Raw genomic sequence first — 23,663 nt, 5'->3', positions numbered from 1 at the left:
TGTTTCCTCAATGTTTGCCAGAGTTATTCTCTATATTTGTATGGTTAGAAGGAAAGGGGAAAAAAAACCATTATCTGGTTTGAAGGAAGTGCCAACTGTATATCAAAGGAAACAAACACTGTTCTCTGGCTCACTACCAAATACTTCACAGCCCTTTGCAAAAGGGAAAACTAGACTGAGATTGGTAAAGGAAGCTGTGTTGGAGGAAATATGAGGAGGGGAAAAGGTATAACAGAACTTTGCATTACAAATGGAAGACCAAGGTAGTTCGCATTCAATACGGAAGACCAATACTTGACAGATAAAATAATTCTGCCACCGTCTAAAAAATGCTTTAGCTTGCAAAATATAATGTATGGACGTTGATTCGGGGAATGAAAATACATTTTCCTACTCCTGAAACTATTGCACATCACTCCTCATTAGCTCAGATGGCATCAACTGAATATTTATAGATCTTCCTACTTGGTAATTTTTATTGTAATCGTTTAACATAAGAAGGTTCTAAGTGTCACAAAATTTAAACTGCATAATATACAGACAAAAAGACTAAGCTGTATCAGAACAGGAGATGCTATAATGGAAAGCAACAGCCACAATACCACAAAAATACTTGAAGTTCCATTTGCTCTGGATGGTCTCAGCTGTAAAACCGAACAAAAACTCTTGCAAGTACATCATTGAAAGATTAATTGTGCTTCAAGAATTGGAACTGGAGAACAGCCATGCCTCCACCACCCTCCCCCCCTTCACATTTATAACTACTGGTTTGCACAGATTAATTCCATAACCGTTTATCGATACGCGCCTCCCCTCAGAAATAAAGCCGTATTTAATGCTGATTATTTTTGTTCCTCGTCCCCCAGAACTGACCTTCCTTAAGACACTTCGGGATGTCTGGGTCAAGGCATTCCTTTCCCTTTAAGGATTCGATATCTTCAAAAGGTAAAATCCCTGGGAAACTCTGCCGCTGCTGCTTCTTGGAGCTATCAATCATGATGGGATTCCTTCAGAAAGGCAGCATCTAGCGAAGGAAAGAAACCAATCTACAAGCCAGCCAGCCAAGCGGTATTATGCTGCTCCTTTCAGTCACTTTGGCAATAATTGAGCAATTATGTCTTTAGAGCATCTGAAAGCAGCCATTAGCCTTTGCTTCCCAGCTTGACCCGAAAAGTATATTCAAATGACTAAAAGCACTCGGGAGAGGGAGGAAGGCTTGAGCTTCCAAACCCCACCTTTCTTTCCCAGGCAACTGCTCCCGATCCCTCCCCTTTTCAGCCACCCTGGTTCTTCTCCCGGTTGCTTTGCATTCAATATGCAGTTTGATGGTCAGAATCATCTGACAAACACTGAGTCAAGCAGTTAAAAATAAATCCCAGGCGTTGCAGAAGGAGCAACATTTGGCGAAGCTGCACCTAAGATGACAAACTCCTACTGGGGTCTCTTCTTTTGGAAGGTATTTTTGGAAACACTTTCGGCTGCCCGGTGCGTTGCGTTCTTTCTTCGATTTCTAATATTGATGACTCTAATGTTAATGTTCTAATAGAAAAAGGGCTTGTACGTATTCTAATAGAGGGTTGTACATAAGCCAAAATAGTTATAAGTTAAAACTATATTGACACAGATCTGTAAGCTCTGATTAGCCAATTATAGAGTATTAACCAGTGGTGAAATCCAATTTTTTTTTACTACCGGTTCTGTGGGTGTGGCTTGGTGAGCATGGCTTGGTGGGTGTGGCAGGGGAAGAATATGGAAAAATCTCCATTCCCACCCCACTCAAGGGAAAGGATACTGCAAAATCCCCATTCCTTCCTTACTCCTGGGGGAAGGATATTACAAAATCTCTATTCTCACCCCACTCTGGGGCCAGCCAGAAGTGGTATTTGCCGGTTCTCCAAACTACTCAAAATTTCCGCTACCAGTTCTCCAGAACCTGTCAGAACCTGCTGGATTTCACCCCTGGTATTAACATGTTGTATGTTTACCTATCTACCTGGTCACTTTTTCCTGGTCTATTTTGTTGGCCTAGACCAGGGGAAAGAAAATACCTGAGCAATCTGGAACAATCTCAAAAGTGAATGAAAGAAGCTGTACATGCACACCCACACCCACATACACACACACACACACACACACACACACACACACACACACACACCCTTGTTTAAAGCAACATGGGAATAAAATCTTCACCACCTTTGTGCAAAACCAGTCCTTTTTCTACAAACCTCCCAGGAGAGTAGGCAACCATCCCACTCAATCAACACACCTCAACAGTCAGTAGGAAATATAGGCACCTGTAGAGACCCCAAGAACAACAAACAGATTTCCTCCTGCACAACCCTCATTCATTTCAATGTTCCTTGTGCAACAAAAAAAGGTTCATGTTGTTATTCAGAGGCAAGGCAAAGCAAAGCAAAACAGCTGCTCCAGTATGGATACAGACTCAAGTGATATAACTTAGAATAGAAAAAAACATACTGAAAGACACACACACACACACACACACAAAAACACCACAAAGATATGCCACTACCCCAGAGATTGATTGATTGATTGATGTATTTATTTATTTATTTAATTAATTAATTAATTAGATTTTTATACCGCCCTTCTCCCGAAGGACTCAGGGCAGTTCACAGCCAGATAAAATAACAATGAATAAATACAAAATAAAACAGTAATTAAAAAACTTATTAAATATGGCCCCTAGTTAAAATATATTTAAAACTGTAAAACCCACTAAATGAAATTTAAAACCAAATAAAAACGTCTAAAATTCTATGCCAGTCCTGCGTGAATAAATAAATACGTCTTCAGCTCGCGGCGAAAGGTCCGAAGGTCAGGAAGTTGACGAAGTCCTGGGGGAAGTTCGTTCCAGAGGGTGGGAGCCCCCACAGAGAAGGCCCTTCCCCTGGGGGCTGCCAGCCGACATTGCTTGGCTGACGGTACCCTGAGGAGTCCATCTCTGTGCGAGCGGACGGGTCGGTGGGAGGCAAACGGTGGCAGTAGGCGGTCCCGTAAGTAACTGGTCCTAAGCCATGGAGAGCTTTAAAGGTGGTAACCAAGATATACTCATTGTACAAGCACTGACCATTTTTTTTTGTTTCAACAGTCATTCTATACACCTATAAATCCAAGGAACTACCAACCACCCAATCAAGGAACCACCAATTCAAAGAACACTCCCAACCAACACTGAGAGGACAAGCCACTTATATATCAACAGAGAACAAACATTACTCCCTCCTAGCCTTGATGTTGTTACCTAGTCAGGTAATGAAATGTCTGCAAGAAAACCACTAAGCTCAGAGAGCACCAAGGACCCCCACGCATCCAGGCTTCAGCCAAGCAAAACATAAAGTTGGGGGGAAAAGATACAGCCGACCTAGGAAAGAAAATATGGAAAAAGCAATAAAAAAATAAAAAAATAAAAAAAATTAAGGAAAATAAAGGAGGCAATGGAGCTATGGGTAAAGACGGGACCAACAATTGCAGAGAAGGCAGAGGAACCAACTGCAAGCCACGGGAACATTAGATCAGGTGGGAAAAGGAGATTTAGAGAAATAAAAGGAGGAGAACTGTTATGCTGTACTGGGGAAGGAGTGCTCAGCCACATAAGCTCCTTGGGTAAATTTGGGCGGGTTCAGGGGTGGGCTGCTGTGGGTTCGCAGGGGCTCGGGAGAACCTCTAGCTAAGATTCTGTGCAGTTCAAAGAACCCTCAAATCCCACTCTTGGCTGGCCCCGCCTGCCCCTTCCCTCCCAGAAGTGCCCGCCCGGCCTGTTTTGAATGCAGGTAAGTGCAGGGCGCGCACAGAGGGGTCAGGGAGGGCGAAAAACGGGCCTACCGGAAGTTTGGGAAGGCTGGAAACAGGCCCATTTCCGGCCTCTAGAGGGCCTCTGCAGCCTGGGGAGGCTGTTTTCGCCTTCCCAGAGGCTTGAAAAAAGGCTCCAGAGTCCGGGGAGGGCAAAAATGCCCCCCCGCCATGGTGCAGGAGGCTGACTAGGCCACACCCACCCTGGCCACGCCCACCCAGCAATCAAGCAGAGAACCCCTTGCTAAAATTTTTGAAGACCATCCCTGGGCTGGTTGCTTTCTCTCAATGATCCAGAGGTGCTTTTCCAAAAGGCAACTGGACTTCCTTGGTTCTTTTTTTTTTTTCATTGAAAAGGTTTTGCTTCCCATCCAAGAAGCTTCTTCAGTTTTCAAGGAAAAAAAACCAAGGAAGTCCAGTTGTCTTTTGGAAAAACACCTTTGGGACAACCATGACCTGGACGATGAAGAATCTCCATAGACATCTCTCTCAATAACCAATCTATTTTACAGATTTATTGTGGGGAAAAGTAGAATTAAGGGATATATTCATCCTCTCTCTCTCCATCCATCTCTATAGGTATATCTATATCTATGTATTTATGCATTATGTATGTATTTACACACACACAATCTTGAGCACCTTATTGAAAGCTGAGGTATAAATTAAATAAATAATAAAGAGGAGGGTATGATTTAATTTAGCTGAAAATCCATCTTCTTCACCAGGAATTAATAGGCAATTCCAACATTTGAATGACATCTAAGTAGCATAAAACGGTTTGCAACTCTCTTCTAGGATGAGCTTCATGGTGCCTCTTTTTTTAAATTTTGTATGACATTTCTTAAGCAGAAAAATTTTAATACTTTCTTTGTGCTGCAGCACTTATCCTCATTAAATCACTCCAGAGAACTACCTCCTCCCCCTCTTTTTAATCTCTTATTTTCAGTGTAAGCATCTTTTTAATCTTTTCAGTGAGTAATCAAAAGCAGCTTCCAAAATAAGCCATCCAATCAGCGAAAACAGTTTTCCTTAATGGGTCCCTGGAATTTATTATTATTGTGGCACAACCAAAACCAATTTTTGAGAGAAAAGGAAATGATTTTTTATTTGCTCTACTGCCAGCTAATTTTTATTTCCACTTTGGGAGAGGTATTATACGCTACGCGCTGATCCAATCCCTTTACTAAATTCATGGTTTCGTCTCCGTACAAGTTAAATCAATCCAGTTATGTAAATTGCAAATGTAAATTATGATCTTTGGAGAGCTGGAGAGAAAAGGATCAATCCTTTTGATCTTTGATGTTGGAGAAAACTCCTGAGAACGCTATGGGTAACTCAGAAAATATTTCTGTTAGCTTTTCAAGAGAAACCGGAGCAGGAAAAAGACAGCACAAGGATCACAAAAATACTTCTTTATTGTTCTGGATACAATAACAGAAACTTGAAAGCCTGCTAGAGTTTCCCTTTGCCCCTCTTATATCAAACAGAATCAAGGCAGGGTTGCTTTGGGTTGGTTCCTTACACTTTCGCCTTTTTGTTTGCTTTTCAGTCCTTTAAGAGCTCCTGCATGAGGAAATTTCCATACCCCATTACAATTTCAATGGAACCCAGGCGGTTAAAACTGTACCAGAATCCCAAACATGTTAGGCACCATTAACAGCCTGGCCCCAAATATTGGAGGGGAAAAAAATGGTTTTCAAAGCTTTCCAATAGGTTAACAGGCTCGGGAGCCCTCCAGATCTCTTGTGAAATCAAGAGTCATTGGGGAAGAACTTAACATAGGTAGTCCTTGACTTACAACAGTTCATTTAGTGGCCGTTCAAAGTTACAAAGGCACTGAAAAAAGAGACTTAGGACGGGTTTTCACACTTGCGACCGTGGCAGCATCGCCAGGGTCATGCGATTTACATTCGGATGATTTACAACTGTCTCATATTTATGACGGTTGCAGTGTCCTGGGGTTATGTGATCCACTTTTGCAACCTTCTGACAAGCAAAGTCAATGGGGAAACTGTGTTGCTAACTTTACAATTGTTCCCATGTAACAACACTGGCAAGAAAGGTCATAAAATGGAGCAAAACTCACTTAACAAATGTTTCACTTAGCAACAGAAATTTGGGGCTCAATTGCGGCCGTAATTCAAGGACTACCTGTACTTGGAAAAACTAGAGGCAAATGAAAATTTGGATAACAAAAAACAAAAAAAAGTGACTAAGGCTCAAAGCAACTCAGAGTTTAACAGATGGTCAATAATGAGTAAATGATGTCCATCAGACAACACATAATTGAGAGTAATTAATTAAACACACACACGTACGTGTGTGTGTGTGTGTGTGTGTACACACACACACACACACACACCGTGTTTCCCCGAAAATAAGACCCTGTCTTATATTTTTTGAACCCTGAAATAAGTGCTTGGCCTTATTGCCATGCAGCCTGATTGGCCTTATTATCAGGGGATGTCTTATTTTGGGGGAAATGGGAGAGAGAGAGAGAGAGAGAGAGAGAGAGAGAGAGAGAGGGAGACAGAGAGAGGGAGGGAGAGAGAGAGAGAGAGATTTTGAAAACATGCAAAAATGGGCAACTTTTATAATACAAAATATCCCCAGACCCTCAAAATTCAGTTCAGTATTCTCTGCCACATGGATTTACTGTGTGTGTGTGTGTGTGTGTGTGTGTGTGTGTGTGTGTGTGTGTGTGTAAAACATCTGCACAAATTCAAGAGATTTTTCCACAGAGCATTAATTTGGATTTCAAATACTGCATTTATAAAATATGAATTTGCTTTAATTACGGTTAGCATGACAGATATGGTCATACATCACTGTGAACAATGCCCTGATAGATCTATATAGAATATGCATGTCATATATTTTGAACCCATTCTCCCCTTTAGCAACATGAACAACATATGTTGACCAAGTATATATGTGTCTGAGATGATCTCATTTTTCTACCCTAAAGGGATGAATCAGTGCAAAAACTCTCTTTTGTATACCGTAGGGTGATTTCTTATTCATCAAAAACACTTTTGGTATATAAATCAACTTCGCTTTCCCATTACTTCACTAGAGCTTGAGAAGAAAAAGAGCTCTTACTCTTGAGAAGTTAGAAATAGACCTAAATAAAAGTCTTCCTGGCAACTGCAGTAAAAAACAAACAAACAAACAAATACCCCAGGGACCGCTATCAAATTTGGCAGGATCAGTGTAATGCTGAGACAATTACTCCAAATGATTATTTTTACAAGTTCATTTTTTAAAGGAAAGCATTTGTTGGCCCAGATATTTAATTGCAAGAGATATGCATATAGTGTTGATTTTAAGTAACATATCTTGTTTTGCCTATCTTCAACAGATAAAAATAACAATTTGGTAATGGAACAGAAACTTGGGTTCTTAACATGCTTTAAGAAGGGAAGGGAAGAAGGAAACACTTTTTTTAAAAAAATTCCATTGAATTTTCTAGATTTTAATGTTCCGTCATCAAAGACATAGAAATTATTAAAGTAAACTCTGATGTAAGTCTTTATATGCTTTTGAGTTATGTAAAAAAATGATAATCTTTCAGTATGCAAGAAGCCATTACACTTATGTTCTGGGTTCATATTTTAACTCAACTAATAAATCAGTGTTGTATGGAATCACTATAATAAATTGTATATTTACATTTAAGCCCATTCATAAAGAGTACTCGGCGCGAACATTGAATTTTTAAAAAGTCAGCCTTAACCATTATTTTCTCTAGAAAAACTAAAGTAATTATTCTCCATATAGTTCCCCACCCACCCACCCCAATAAATGATAACAGACATTTTCGGATTAGTAGGACAAATTTAAATCTAGCATTACCTTAAATCTCTTTTTACATCTACATAAGCTATTCTGGCTTCAAGATTTTGAGCATATTAAGATAAAATATGTATTATCTGAATGTACTGGAAAGCCTTGGGACGCAAGGAATGTCGAAAAGAAATTGCAGTTTTACACACATCTTTCAATGTAGATATTTCTTTTCAGAGAACTTTTTTTTTTACAAACTTAGAAATAATTACTTTCTTCTAACCAAGGTCATCACCTACAAATTAGCTAATGCTATTTTTATCCCAATGGAGTTACCATCAAGCTTTGCCAGAACAATTTAAAGTGAAACAGGAAACACAAGACAAATGTTTTCCAAAGTGGGTATAAATAGTAAGATCAAAATGAAGATCCCTTTATGAAGCCATTCCAAAACTGAAGCAACAGTGACAATCCTTTAATCGCGCGTTCATTTTTTGTTGTCTTTTCTAAGGCTTCCCAAAAGGAATGTCAATAAATACCAGATGAATTTATGGACAGATATTTTATTAAAATCATACAATCATCCATGATGTAAACACTAGGAAGCTACAATTGAGTAGCTGCTGGTTGAGTTGAGATGTCTTGTTCTTATAAGAAGCATGTTTAAGTCAACCGAATGCAAAACTTCTTACTGGCAAAACAAACAACTCTTTTCTGTAAAAATTGTAAGTCAGTAATTTTGGGAGCTGAAGAGATTTTCAGACATGTTTGGGCTTCTACAAGCAAGATATAGCTCACTAGCAACAAATTACTTCAACTCTTAGTACTGTATATTGTAAATAGGTCATTTTTTTTTTTTTGGTTTACATTTATACCCCGCCCTTCTCCGAAGACTCAGGGCGGCTTACAATGTATAAGGCAACCTATTTTGTAACCTATTGACAGCAATGCCCTCAAGTCACCTGGAATTTAGTTATTAGTTGTTTGTAGACGGCCTATTTCATTGACTGAAGGCAGACGAGACAATAATTTATCATCAACATAAAATGACATCACAATCAATGCATATTAATAAGTAAGGCTCCTCCAAGAGCATCGATTCCAGATTAAAACTCTTAAATCCACGATAACTCATCATCACTGACCATGTCTCCAACTACATAAAGTGGATTACCGTATATACTCGAATATAAGCCGATCCGAGTATAAGCCGAGGTCCCCAATTTTACCCCAAAAACTGGGGTAAACTGGGGACTCGAGTATAAGCCGAGGGTGGGAAATGAGGCACCTACCGGTTGGGGAAACCCTCCCTCCCTCAGCTGAGAAGGCTGGCGGCTCCCCGCCCCGCCCTCTCACTGCACCGGCAGGGCTTCCCCGCGCCGTCCGGTAAAATGTGAAAAAAAGAAAAAAAAAAAACTCGAGTATAAGCCGTATATACTCGAGTATAAGCCGAGGGGCTTAAAAAAAAACAAAACTCGAGTATAAGCCGTATAGACCCGAGTATAAGCCGAGGGGCTTAAAAAAAAAAAACTCGAGTATAAGCCGTATAGACCCGAGTATAAGCCGAGGGGACGTTTTTCAGCACAAAAAACGTGCTGAAAAACTCGGCTTATACTCGAGTATATACGGTATTTATTTGTTTAGCAATAAGAAGTACAGAGCACCAACAGCGAAAAGTATTTTTCAGAGGAAATACATTATATTTAACAACAGAAAGCTTAAATTAGCTTATGTGAAAGTCCTAGTATTCTTTAACTCAGGATTAGACCCCTGGCTGATGCCTACATTCGGATTTGATGCTCTGTGTGTTGATGGGAAAGAATGTGGAATTGTAGCTTATTACAAAATACCAGTTCATCAATTTGTTTCCACTACTACCTCTCTTCTCTCTCCTGGAGGCTCTTTAGCCCTATAGCGTCTCTTAAGTTGATTTGCACAGGGAAGGAAGGATGCATTTCTGAAATAGCGATGTACCAAATGCACCAACCAAAAAAACCCGAAACTTTCTGGAGAACCCCATTCTCTCTCCAGGCCATGCAGAAATTCATTAACTACCTTGTACTGTTCTGTTTCGCAGTTTCTGAAAATAAATCCACAGAACTAGAAGTGGTTCCTAAATGATCCGTTTTCCCTTCCCAGTCCAAGTTCAACATTTATTTATTTATTTATTTATTTATTTATTTATTTATTTATTCATTCATTCATTCATTCATTCATTCATATTTTTATACTGCCCTTCTTCGAAGACTCAGGGTGGTGTACAGCAAATGGTCCCTATGGGAACACAATGCTCTGAAATTTCCAAAACAATTTGTTTCTGAATCAGAGAGATATTGCCAGATCCTTATTCTACAGTTCTGGATGGCAGTCATGCATCCATGTTCAATTTTCTAAAAATGCGTAAGGGACTTATATAGATCCTTTCTTGTTAATAAAAACAATGCCAGCTTCTCATTTCTACAAATAAAATTAGAATTGAATTGGGATCAGAGGCTGGCACTTACCAAAACATGCATACATAAGACCACTAATGACTATGCATACTTCACTATAAGTCTAGCCAATATTTATTTATTTATTTATTTATTTATTTATTTATTTATTTATTTATTTATTCATTTATTTATTCATTCATTCATTCATTCATTCATTCATTCATTCATATTTTTATACCGCCCTTCTCCGAAGACTCAGGGCGGTGTACAGCAAATGGTCCCTATGGGAACACAATGCTCTGAAATTTCCAAAACAATGTGTTTCTGAATCAGAGAGATATTGCCAGATCCTTATTCTACAGTTCTGGATGGCAGTCATGCATCCATGTTCAATTTTCTAAAAATGCGTAAGGGACTTATATAGATCCTTTCTTGTTAATAAAAACAATGCCAGCTTCTCATTTCTACAAATAAAATTAGAATTGAATTGGGATCAGAGGCTGGGACTTACCAAAACATGCATACATAAGACCACTAATGACTATGCATACTTCACTATAAGTCTAGCCAATATTCTGATTAGATCCACCTCTCTAGCTTTCTCAATATATAGGTGAGTTCCTTTAGACTCTGTTAGTCATTAAATACATAAATACATCATAATACATTGATTTTTCAATTCAGCCTCTTGCTTCCAACCCACAAGTGCATCTATATACAATGATAACTTGCAAACAAATTCTTCAGGAGAAAAAAACTTATAATCATTGGGGAATCAATGTTACACACTAAAGAGTTATACAGTATAGTTTAAATCTTAGCAATTATAAACAAATCAAACAATTGAACAAAACATTATAAATAAAGGAAAACTGAAGTAAAATTAGTCAAACAGAAGGATTGCAAACAGAATTTGCAGAAGAACAGTTCAAAGTCTCCATGGAAACAAGGTTATTTTCCTGGCATGAAACTCTTCTGTATATACTCAAGCACAATACAGACAAACATAGGCAGTTATCACCAAAAGAGTGCCTGGTTCAGGGCAGTACATAGTTAGATCTAAATTCTCTTTCACATTTAATGCCCTCTTGAAAAAAATACAGAATAAGATAATTAAATATATTAAATGCAATACGTTAGTTACCATGTTAGGAATGTCACATTTGTAAAAATTAACTGAGCTTGCAGAAATAATGAAGCTGATTTGGTCAGAGAAAAAAAGGATAAACTTTTTTTAAAAAAAAGACTGGAATCCATAAAGAGGTTAAGGAAAGGTTTAAGATGATATTTATTTGATAAAAAGAAGGATGGAAAGCATAATTGTATGGGTTTTTCCCCCTTTTTAAATAAAATCTTTTTTCCCCTCTCTATTTCTTATTTTCTGTCTTTGATTTTGTTAGTTCTGTATATTTTATTACGCTGAAAAAAAATCTAAGAAAAAAGAATGACACATGTAGCAAAGGGTTTCACTCAGCGGTGGACTTAGCCTTCTATCCTTCCGAGTTCAATAAAATGAGGACCCAGATTTCTGGAAGCAATATATTGACTGTGTAAACCGCTTAGAGAAAGGGCTGTAAAGCATTATGAAGCGGTATATAGGTTTAAAGGCTATTGCTATTGCTAGTTTCATTAAGTATCTTTTTTAAAAAAAAAAAACCTACAGAAGACACATTTTAAGGAAGAAGGCTGTCTTTTGAAAAGACCCCAGGGGTGCCAATTTTCACCACACCGTTTCAAAGCAGGAACGTTTTATCAAGTAACATTAACAGCACAGTTTGACGGAAGGCTTGGCATGCGCGCAAATGAAGTTATTCCTGCCTTAATGGAAACGCTGGCATAATTGCAACAGCCGAAGAGTTTTCTTTTGACTGCTTGCTTAGTCCAAAGAGACGCTGGCATTTCAAAATTGACCTTGCCCCCCCCCCAAAAAAACCATGAAGTATCTTTTCGAATACATTTTAAAGAAGAAATTGTAGAATGAGTTTCCACCAGGTGTCCTAAAATAAAGACAAGTTTTGTTCTCTCTCTGTCTTTTTTTTAACCACGAAAATGAAAGTGGAATTTACCTGGGAGAGGAAAGAAGCCTGGAGATTTTACTTACAGGGATAATGACGTACTTTCAAAGTATGTAGACGCTGAGAAGCGCAAAAACTATGGAGAAGAGAAATAATGGAATTCAAAGCGTTTTAAATAAACAACAGATACCTCGGAACCTGATGAATCATTCTGACTATACCAGAATGATGCAATTTAGAAAATAATGATCAATTCCGTTTTGCTCAGAATGTTAAGATACAGACAATATTGTCTCTCCAGCCACAGAGAAATTCTCTCATGAAAAAAAAAAAGGCATCGTTGAAGGGCCACTCAAGTTTAGAGTCGAGCCCTGGGATCTTCCAATTAAAATGAAATTAAACCTTCCAATTAAAACAAAAAATGGTTTATTTAATTCTTTAACTGCTGGGCAAGGACGTCTATTAGAAATAGCAGGCCATAATAAATGTAAGTATTAAAGAGATATCAACCCTGACTGCTCTTTAGAAGGCCAGATCCTGAAGATGAAACACAAATACTTTGGCCACCTAATGAGAAGGAAGGACTCACTGGAGAAGAGCCTAATGCTGGGAACGATGGAGGGCAAAAGAAGAAGGGGACGGCAGAGAACGAGGTGGCTGGATGGAGTTACTGAAGCAGTCGGCGTGAGCTTAAATGGACTCCAGAGGATGATAGAGGACAGGAAGGCCTGGAGGAACGTTGTCCATGGGGTCGCGATGGGTCAGACACGACTTCGCAACTAACAACAATTAAAGAGATATTTCTAGCAGCATCGCTCTTCAGAGCAAAGGCTCTAAGCATCATTCATTCTCACAACTGTAGGGTTTTTCTTATCTGTTTTTGCAGCTGAAGATGAGAGACAAGTGAGGTCCAATTGATATAGTAGTTATGGAGGCAAAGAAAAGATGAAGATTGAAGTTCTCCCTTGATGAAAACACCCTGGGTAACTCTGGGCAAGTCACTCACAGCCCATCTAACTTCAAACGGTAATTGAAAAACTAGAAGAGGACATGATTTTGTTATTTATTTATTTATTAAATTTATGGTGCCCAACTCACCTGAGAAGTAATTCTGGTTGGTAGGCTGCCTTGAACTCCCCGAGGGAAGGGGGTGATGCAAATATGCAGTTAAGTAAATAAGGACAGCTTTATAGAAAAAGTTAAGAAAGTATCTGAAAAAGACTGATAATATGTGCACTACTGAATTTTCAGGTTCACTGAGGAACAATGTTTCAAATTGGTGGGTTTTAAAAAGAAGCAAACAAAAAAAATAGAAACTAAACTTAATTGTGAACTATCAATGTGTTTATTGCAGGTTTAAGTCTTAAATAAAGTCTTTAAATAAATACCACTTCTTTTACCAATATTTGTACTTGTTCTTACAGCACTGACCAGGAAACACACATATTATTTCTCTATCATACTTCTGTTAGAGGGCTTCTATTTATTTACTCATAGTACTCTTATGCTACCTGATCAATCATAAACACTGGATTTTTATGTAGAATTCTAAAAAATATAGAGACAGGGAGAGAGCACAGAACAAAAGCAGAAACACAAAATCCCCCAGGATTTCTGCTTTCCTACGAACAACAGCATCATGCTGTTTAAGCAGCTACTCATTCCCCCTTTCCGTTTTGAATAGAGTTCCCTCACAATTAAATGCTGGGGTTTCTTTGCTTAGAAAGAAGGAAGGAAATATGCTAGAATTGTACAAAACCATGTATGACATGTAGCACGTATTTACATGGATTTCCTGTCTCTCTTCTTCAAAATTTCCCCTGAAAACTAAATTATAAGGAGACTTAGGCCTTTCTTAACATAAAGGTAAGTATAGAATCTCATGCCACCAGAGGTGGTTATAGATGCTCATTTGATAGAAGACAGGGCTATCAGTGGTGATTACAATAATGTTTCCATCATAAAAAAGAAATCTTAATTATTTTTTGTGTGGAACCAACTGGGAGAAATGGCAATAATTTCCATGCTTCCTGGATTTATGTCAGTGGCCACTGTAGGATACCAAGTTTTGGGAAAGGCTTTTAATTGCCCTGATATTATCTTACGATTCTTATTTTGCTTGCTCTGCCCTGGCAAAAATACTTTAAAACGTGTTTCTTAAATGCATCACATCCAAACTTCGTCACTGCTATATCACATCCTACAATGTTCAATGCCTGTCAGTCCTAGAGGTTTATTAGTACAGTATTCATCTTGCCATGCCACTATCTCATATCTGCTCAAGATTTATTTGTTCATTTAAAACATTTACATAGCTGTTAGATAATAGGCTAGTAAGATGTTTTTGCAATGCCATCAGAACACACAGCTCAGCTTCACAGAATGCAGAAATGAAGATTACATCATGCAAAGAAGAGCTTCGGTCTGTTAATAATAGAATTTACTTGGAGGCACACAATCTAAAGAGTGATTACCCTGCTGCGTGAAAGAAACCTATTATTCCATCCGGAGATGGTGAAACTGGTTGAGCAACTATGACATTTGCTGGAAAACTACTAACTGAGTCCTTCCAGATAAAGAGATTACTCAGGATTGCTCAAATTGACTTCCCAACTTTTGAGCAGCACTTTAAAGATACTGATAGAAGACTCTTTTAAATGGAATTAAAGCTAAAGACGACATGGAAGACAGGAGATTAATATATCTCTTGATCGTGAATTAATTAGCTCCACTTCTTAGAACACAAACCCTACTGCTGATTCTAGACAGAATCCATAAACCGATACTTGAAGCTCTTTTCCGAACAGATAAGCTTTTCAATTTCTTCTTCTTTTTTTACAAATGGGACTTTCTAGCAATATTACTCACAAGTTTTACAAGGCTAATATGAAAAAAAAAACCCAGCATCCTTTCCTCAATTGGGGATGAGGAAGAGGGACATTCTAAAAACATTTCTCCGACAAGTCTTACGTATGTACCCTAAAAAGATTCTTGGTTTGATTGATGGATAGAAACAAAAAATATTTGGCTTTTAAAAATTAACATTTTTGTTTTATTAGCTAAGAATATAATGGCTTCAAAGCTTATTGTACCACTTTCCTTCCAAAGCAGTAAACATACCATATAGTACAAATCAGACCTGTTCAGTGGGCAGAAGGAATCTCTCTCTCTCTCTCCCCCCCCCTCTTTCTCTTTCTTTCTCTCTCTCTCTCTCTCTCTCAGACACATACAGAGTTCTTGTTTAAAATTCTCCTTCCTCCAGACTTCTATTTGCCCTAAGGAAGATGATATTCCAATGACCTCATGGTGTGAGACAAATGTCTAAAAAATTTACTGCCACTCTCACTTTGATGTTGCATTTAAACGGGCTTTCCCCATAAGTGTTTTACAAACAAACTACACATCTTACGTTTGCTTACCGAACATAATGTCAAGCTTCTCCATTCTGCCCAATCATAAATATCCAGCAATCTTCACGACAAGTTTATTCACAGTCCTATTTTATTTCTGTGTTTTATTTGCTGCCTCGGTTGAATATATTAAGCTGCAACCCATTTTTCACATGAAGGAAAAACAACCCAACTCATTGGAAGTTATTTCCTGTTACTGTTTTCTTTTAGGTCATTTATAGGATATTAGCATCATGGCATTCTTAAAAGCCATTTTACTGAAATGTTTGAAACTTCATTCACCCAATCACTACACTCAAGCTTTTTTTTTTTTAATACTTCAGGAAAAGGAACATCCTGAATTGAGTGATATCCTTTGGGGAAATGTTCATCTTTAAAAAAACAAAAAAACACCCCGTTCAGTAAATGCGAAACTGATTTCCAAATAAACAATGTTTTTATCCACACATAAAAAAGGTCTGGAATTTCACATGAAGATTGAATATTAATAGCCATATATTTTTTTCTTTTTTTTTTCTGTTAAAATTTGGACATCGATTGCGTTTCTGGTTATTTTGTTAAAGAAAGGGGACAGAGTCCCTAATAAATCTCATTAAAAGTGACAGAGATTTTAGCTTAAGTGTTTACCAAAAGGAATGGCTCTACAGAAATTCTTTTAAGAAGCCTGTGAAAATGTCAGCAGAGAGTTGATTTTAGAGGTCAGTTCTCTGGAGACCACTGGAGCTTGGCCTGTGGGTCTTTTCACATGCTTTAATATTTGAAATTTGTTCCTTGCAGACACTGACAGATGCCTAGGGAATGCTTGAATTGTGGGAACTGGCAGTCCTGAGGACAATGACAGGCTAAATGGGAAATAGCACATACATGATCTGCCGCCTCATTTCTTATAAGCTAAGAGACGTCATTGCTTAGATAAAAGATGCGAGTTGGCAAAATGATTCATATGTCACAGTTTCCTCCTCCTCGATTTTTACTATATTGGACCCTAAATGAATTTAATTTACAATGAATTTCACTACATGTTACGATTTTGTATTTATATCATGGAACAGCACTGATCAAAGAAGTATAGCTTAAATAGCAGTAATTTTAAAAAATCAAAACTTTAAAACAACAGAACTGGATTTAAAAGATAGCCTTGCGTATCAGGTTATCAATTTGTTTGCGACAATTTATGTTTTCCTCTTTTAAAGACCATGGGAAGAACTGCGTCTCCGTGGATTTAGGATTATAAAGGTTAAAAACAGTGATTTTTTAAAATGAAAGCTGGAGAGTAAAGAAATTGAAGACTAACTGTAAGCAAAGCTACTTTCAAAATCAAAATCTCGGATCAGTACTAAAAGCTTTTTGATGAAAGACTTTAGAGGAATTATATTTTTAGAAGACTGGCTGCGCCAACAGTTGATTTGTACTCAACTATATAAAACAACAACTAGCTCAGAGGCCAGAAAATGTCATACTTCCTTTCAGACCACTTCTAATTTGTGCAGAATTCCCTATGGACTCTGGATAACTTAACATACTGCATTTCCTAAGTTCATGCTGAGAAGATAAATGAACTTAAAGCCTGCCTTTTTATGACAAAAACAAGGCAATGCCTCATGACACAATGAATTCCCGTTGACAAGATATACAACATTGTTTTCACACTCTGTATTTCAAAATAAGGCAGCGATGGAAAAAAATACATCGGATCAACCTCCATTTTAATGAAACCCAAAGGACAAAGCTGACCAATGAGTTGCTGCAATAATAGTTGATGCGCTCAAATTAGGACCAAAAACCACACAACCAGGGGTGGGTTCTAAAATTATTTTACTACCGGTTCTGTGGGTGTGGCTAGGTGGGGGGGGAGAGATGACTGAGTGGGCGTGGCCAACCTAACGTCACTCATGCACTCAGTCACATGACCCACCACCACCAAGCCACGCCTACCGAAATGGCAGCGAAAATTTTTGAGACTTTTTGAGACTTTTTTTTTTTTGACACTCCAGCCCCATATCCAGGGCAGGACGCGGTGGGGTGGCAGTGATCGTCTCGGCTTTCCCTCCGTTGCCCTTCTTGGCTGAAAAGCGCCCCCTCTCACCTCTGATGGGCCTTCCCCGTAATTGCAGCCAGAGCAGGCAGGCCAGGGGCGATGGCAACAGCAGAGTCTGGCACTCAGGGAGGGCAAGGCTAGCATGCTCTCAGACGCGCCCTGTGCGGCCTCCAACGGCTCAGGGCAGCGGACTCAGCTGCAGCCCAGATGAGCCGAGGAACTGTGGGGAGTCTCCTGCGTGTTGCACCCCCCCTCCCAGCCTTCACCCGCGCCTCTCTGCCATTTTCGGGGGCCCAGCTTACTGGGCTGCCCCCATCCCAGTCACGGCTCCAATGGCGGTAGCTTCGGGAGGCACGGGTGTAGGCTGGGAGGGGGATGCAACAGACGGGAGGCTCCCCGCAGTTCCTCAGCTTGTCTGGGCTGCAGCTGAGTCCTCTGCCCTGAGCTGGCAGACAGAGGCACCCCTCCCCAGCCAGATCTTTCCGGATTTGACTTGGAGGAAAGCACAGCTCATGGCTGCTACATTTCGCTGTGCTGCACTAGCGAACAGGAAGAAACAGCCAGTGGAGAGCACAGAGCTACTCCAGTCCATGTGTTCTCCAGGTCAGCGGCTGTTTCTCTCCTTCGTTGCTCTTTATGGGAAAGCGTTTGGCGCAACACAGCGAAATTTAACAGCCACGAGCCGTGCTTTCCCCTAAGCGCTGTGGGCAGCAGAGGGAAACAGGAGTTTTTCTCTGCACAGAGCTTTTTGGCTGAGACTTGAAGGAAAGCACGGCTGATGGCTGCTAAATTTCGCTGTGCTGCGCCCAACGCTTTCCCATAAAGAGTAACGAAGGAAACAGCCGCTGACCTGGAGAACAGCCTCTTTACTTACCAGTTCACAGCACAAGAGGTCATTCTCTCACCTAAGTTTTTTGTGGATGTTATTCAAAGGGATCAGTCTGCATCGATTCCTGCTCCTAGTAGCATAGATAAGAAAATGCATACAGTGGAACAGGAACTAGAGGAGCTCCTCCAAATTACAAATGCCCCTCTGGCCACATTGGCTTCGGCTGCAATTCTCCCTTCCAACACTGCAGAAGGGTTGAGGGCTGAGGATAGGAAAGCTGAGTTATCTGCCTGTAAAACTCAACAGGCAATCGCTTGGGCAATTAGATCGGCCACAGCCACTTCCTTTTTCTCTACAACATCACTCTTATGGTTAAGGCAGATGCAGGCCAGGGCCTCTCCAGAGGATACTCTTGTCTGCAACCAGATATCAGTAAATTAATCGCTGCAACCGAGTACTTAGCTGATGCGACTCTCAATGAGGCCCAGTTCGCTTCTAGGGCCCTGGCGTCCAATGTCACCTCCGGACGCTTGTTATGGCTGCGCCAGTGGCAAGCCGACATGAAGTCCAAATGGAGATTGGCAGCTGCTCCATTTAAGGGATGTCAGCTGTTTGGGGAGGTGTTAGATCCAATCCTGGCAGAGGGAAAAGATAAACGGAAGGTCCTTCCTCAAGTTTACAAGAGAACGGACTGGAGACCTACTCCCTTCTATCGCAGGAAGCCCTTTCATGGCTCTGAGGTGGGATTCTCCGCCCCACAATACCACAGACAGCATTCCCACAGTATGGACAGGGATGCCCCGTTTCCCAGGGATGCCACCCAAAGGGCTATGATGGAGGCCGAGATTCAGCATTTGCTGGACATCAAGGCCATAGAGCCGGTGCCAGTGGGACAGAGAGGTCTCGGCTTTTACTCCATCCTCTTTCAAGTTCCCAAGAGTTTGGGCGGCCAGAGAACCATTTTGAATCTGAAGGAACTCAATGTACATATAAAGTACAAAAGGTTCAAAATGCAATCCCTTCATACTATCCTGGTTGCATCAGACAGGGAGATCTTTTAACATCGAAAGACCTAAAAGAGGAATATCTCCACATTCCCATCAGACTGTCCCACAGGAGGTTCCTCAGATTCTCATATGCAGGCTGCCATTGGCAATACTAGACGGTCCCCTTCGGCCTCTCCTTGGCCCCGCAAACTTTCACCAAGCTGCTAGATGAAGTAGCAGCAAATCTGCGGGCAAGACCCATCCGCAGAATGTTGCATAAAAGTGCGGCCATCATGGCGGCCTGGGCTACACAGGCCTCGATTCTGGAGATTTGCAGGGCGGCCACTTGGGCTTCCCCCTCTCCATTCATGAAGAATTATAAGTTGGACAAGTTTGCTTCTGTGGAGGCAGCGTTTGGGAGACGAGTGTTACAGCGTGTCCTGCCGGCTGAGGGGACCCTGGACCAATCTAACTCCCACCCAATAACAATTTAGCTTGGGCATATCTCATGCCTGGACTCTCCAAGCAGTGCACAGCAGAAGGAACACTGGACTTACCTGAACGTTCTTTCTATGTGCGCTGCAGGAAAGTCCAATCACACCCTGGTTTATGGTCCGGGGTCCAGGAATGGTCGATTTCTTCAGCTGGACTATGTCTTCTCCAGATCCTGGTCTTTGCTGAAAAAACTGAAGCTCAGCCGGGAGGAGGAGGCGTGGCCAAAGAATTTCCAACTCAGTTTCTGGCCAATCAGACAAATTGAGCCCATGCTTGGACTCTCCTTCAGCGCACGTAGAAAGAATGTTCAGGTAAGTTCAACGTTCCTTCTCCTTAGGTGGCCAAAGCATTTGAGTTTCCTCTTCAGGATCTGGCCTTCTAAAGAGCAGTCAGGGTTGATCTCCTCTAGGACTGATTGGTTGGATCGCCTTGCAGTCCAAGGGACTCGCAGGAGTCTTCTCCAGCACCAGAGTTCAAAGGCCTCAATTCTTTGGCGCTCAGCCTTCCTTATGGTCCAACTTTCACAGCCATCCATTGCAACTGGGAAAATCATTGCCTTGACTATACGCACTTTTGTTGGCAGGGTGATCTTTCTGCTTTTTAGTATGCTGTCTAACTTTGCCATAGCTTTCCCCCCCAGGAGCAAACGTCTTTAATATCTTGGCTGCAGTCCCCATCTGCGGTAATCTTGGAGCCCAGGAAAATAAAATCTGTTACTACCTCCATTTCTTCCCCATCTATTTGTATTGTTAAGACATAAAAAGATTCTTGTCAGAATAGATTTTCAGTCAAATAGGAAGACTGAAATGAAAGAAGTAAATATTGAGTATAAAAAACTATTTTTTTTAAAAAAAATTGGAACCTGTCATTATGTGACTTGTAGTTTTTAATCAAAATTTTTGTACACAAGCAATTCTGCCAACATCATGAAGAATGGCTTTGAGGGTTTTTTTGGTTTTTTTGTCTCCGCCCCCTGCCCCCCCTGCCCCCCCCCATGATAAACTGTTGATTCTTAATATGAAGTGAAAAATCAAGTCACAACAAGCAAAGGATGAATAATCCATTTCAGGCTGCAAAAGAGATTATAATAAAACCTGCTTGAAAACTAGGATAAAAAGCTTATTGGAAGAAATCCAGAGAGTTTAGGATACATTGCCAATTATAAGCTATACATTCTAAGCAAACATTTTCAAGATCTGAATGGACTTGTTAGAACTTCTTTGAGCAAAGCCAACTTCCCTGTGCTGGACGGCAAAGCCAAAGAATATTATAAATATTGCAATTATAAGCAAATTGGTTCCCTCTGCTTATTTAGACTTCCCAATAAGCTATGCAGGACTATTGTTTTAATGGTTCATTCTCAAGTAAATATTGACTCCTGTAATTCAAAAAACAGGCTCTAGAACTTTATTAACTTTGGTGTTATCTGAGAAGATGAAGATAACTGTCTGAATGACCACTGCATTAAAATGTTTTCAATGGGACAAAGATGAAATCATGGTCCCACAATGTAAAGCAGTTACTACATCACATGTACTACTGCTATCTGACTTTAATGAAAGCATGAGCCACAGTGGCGCAGACAAGTGTCTTATACCATTGTTGAGCTGATACAGAAACGGAAGTTTATTACTCCTCTTTAACACATCATTTCCAATTCCCTGGAAATTCCCTCTACAGCTACCTCCATGAGATACATTAAAAAGATAGTTAAAGAAGCAGAATTATATTCACTATTAGGAATAGGCAAAATTAGAAGATCTGACGTCATGGAGATTTCCAAGACAAACCCTGATATTTCACGCTAAAACAGCTTTTTAAAAAAGATGTAGGAAATTACCAGATAAGCATGCAGCAGTAAAAGACCACATAGGCAAGTGTGTGTTTTCCCAAACAGATGCGAAGATGAAGACCACACCAAATGGAAACATGTTCAGTTTTCAGGCTAGACATGTCCTGATTAAACTTCTTGTTTTTCTTGCCAAAAGAAACAGTGGAGGAAGACATGAAAACAAACATCCGTTAAGTTCTATAAATGACCAACAAAACGAACATTCCAAAACTGGATATTATAATATGGGGAATACTCATTAGATGAGCGTTGCCTGCATGGGTAATTAGTACATTATATGAGCACTGGAGGATCGCTGCATCTGGAAATCCACCTATGTTTTTGACAGAGTAACGTGATCCATTTTCTGCAACATTATAGAACACTGAGCCACTGATCTTGTAAATGGGCATAAACCCAAAGAATGGCTGACTTAGATCAAAATATTAAGCATGGGATCAGCCACATGGCGTACTTACCACTCTTCCTTTCATTGAGAGGAGGTAAATATTGGTTTGGTTGCAAAGAGAGTTCTTGAAATTCGTGGGCCACTGCTTCACTGTGAGGACTAGGCGCAAGGCGTGGTAATAATGCCAAATCATCTTCCGGGTCCACTGTCCCCTTATGTTCCATTGTGGTCTAGCAACTAGAGATAGTGACGACAGAAAATGACTTATTGGAAGCATATTGGCAAAGCTGTTCACAAAGAATAATTACAAATATTCAGCTACTTCAACCAGGTCCAGAAGAATCTCTTCAGTTTAAGAGCCAGCACTCTTCATGACTTGCACCATGTATTTTTTCTACTCTTGTATGCAGATAGTAAATGGCTGTATATCCTGTTTCTCCAGCTCAAGCCATCTCAGCCACTTAAAAATATTTTCCTGCTTCGAAAATGCTCTGCTCATTTTTATGACTAAAATCACATCCTGTGGACGCTAGCCCATGTCCTCTGCTTTGCTTGTACATGTGGACAAACTCTACCCGAAGCTCCATGTTTGTGGCTATGGGTTTCAGTTTCTTGAGGGGTTATACAATCTTAATAGGTAGGAGAATCCATTTCTGTGATGAACTTATCTTTTAATAAAATGTGATTTATCTCCTCAAATAAGTTAATTAAAATTATTCTTTCACATGGACTTATCTGTTAAACACACCTTCCAGTAAGTGAATGGTTTGTTTCCTTGCACTAAACCATGGTCTGATTAAAACACAGTTGCCTGGATTAATGCCCTATCAATCATGATATACAAACCAAAGATGAGGATAGGTAATAAACTATCCCAAAAAACAAGTAATTTGGTCATGTGGATCCTGTTAGCAAATTACTTCAGATTAGTCCAATGTGCAACATATACAGTATTGAGTCTTCTTCCATTTTATAATAAAAATAACCAACAATGCACAAATAGTCAAATAGCGGGGCTGAAAATAAATTGTGTTTAATTATCATCTCTTGATGAATAATACCATATGTATCTACGGAACATCAGTACTATAATTTTTCTTTAGCAGCTTTGTCAGCATACTTCCTCTTCAATCCAGTCAAAGGACCTCCTATAAACATAATACAGATAATTCAGCCTTGACAGAACACTGAGTTCTTGGCTTTTGCTAAATTGTGACTAATTAAAAACAAACCATGTTGGTTATAAGGCCGAGGTTAAGAATCTGTTGAAAGAATGTAGCTTAGCAAAAAGGGGCATTGGATTGGAATAAAAATCCCAGAATCCTTATGCTGCCCAAAATTAAAAGTGTGTGTGTGTAAGAGAGAGATAATGGGGAGGGGAGAACCTCTCATACATGATATTCCTTCATTTCAGGATAAATTTGAGCACAGCTTTGATTCTATGGAGAAAATCTTACTATAGCTGGAAAAATACAATAACTCAAAAGTGTTGTTTCCAAAATGCTTTGCATAATATTAATTATCCTAGTAACTTCAAGTAGCTAGATGACTTCAATGAATATTGTCTTAACATAACTAGCTACTTAAAATAAACTAGCACAAGCTATGAT

The 23,663-nt window shown here is 39.7% G+C and overlaps 1 protein-coding gene across 9 annotated transcripts in view; it reads right to left on the bottom strand.

Moving 5' to 3' along the window:
• MRTFB (myocardin related transcription factor B) overlaps positions 1–23,663 on the bottom strand; it is an 81,979-nt gene that overhangs the window by 43,251 nt on the left and 15,065 nt on the right. For 3 of the 9 annotated variants that reach the window (XM_058157868.1, XM_058157869.1, XM_058157870.1), the window contains exon 2: positions 22,124–22,290. The exons of 1 other annotated variant lie outside the window; for it this stretch is intronic. In XM_058157868.1, the coding sequence (XP_058013851.1) occupies positions 22,124–22,277 (154 nt within the window). In that variant the 5' untranslated portion in view covers positions 22,278–22,290. Of the gene's footprint in view, positions 1–873; positions 1,025–15,474; positions 15,652–19,875; positions 20,067–21,653; positions 21,791–22,123; positions 22,291–23,663 lie in introns of those variants that run through there. 5 more of the 9 variants (XM_058157873.1, XM_058157871.1, XM_058157872.1 and 2 more) reach the window with 5 other exon arrangements.

Source organism: Ahaetulla prasina, chromosome 14 (genome assembly GCF_028640845.1).
Source record: "Ahaetulla prasina isolate Xishuangbanna chromosome 14, ASM2864084v1, whole genome shotgun sequence".
In the NCBI taxonomy this organism is placed as follows: domain Eukaryota; kingdom Metazoa; phylum Chordata; class Lepidosauria; order Squamata; family Colubridae; genus Ahaetulla; species Ahaetulla prasina.
Note: the sequence above shows the minus strand (reverse complement) of the source record. Positions and strands in the feature narration are given on the sequence as shown.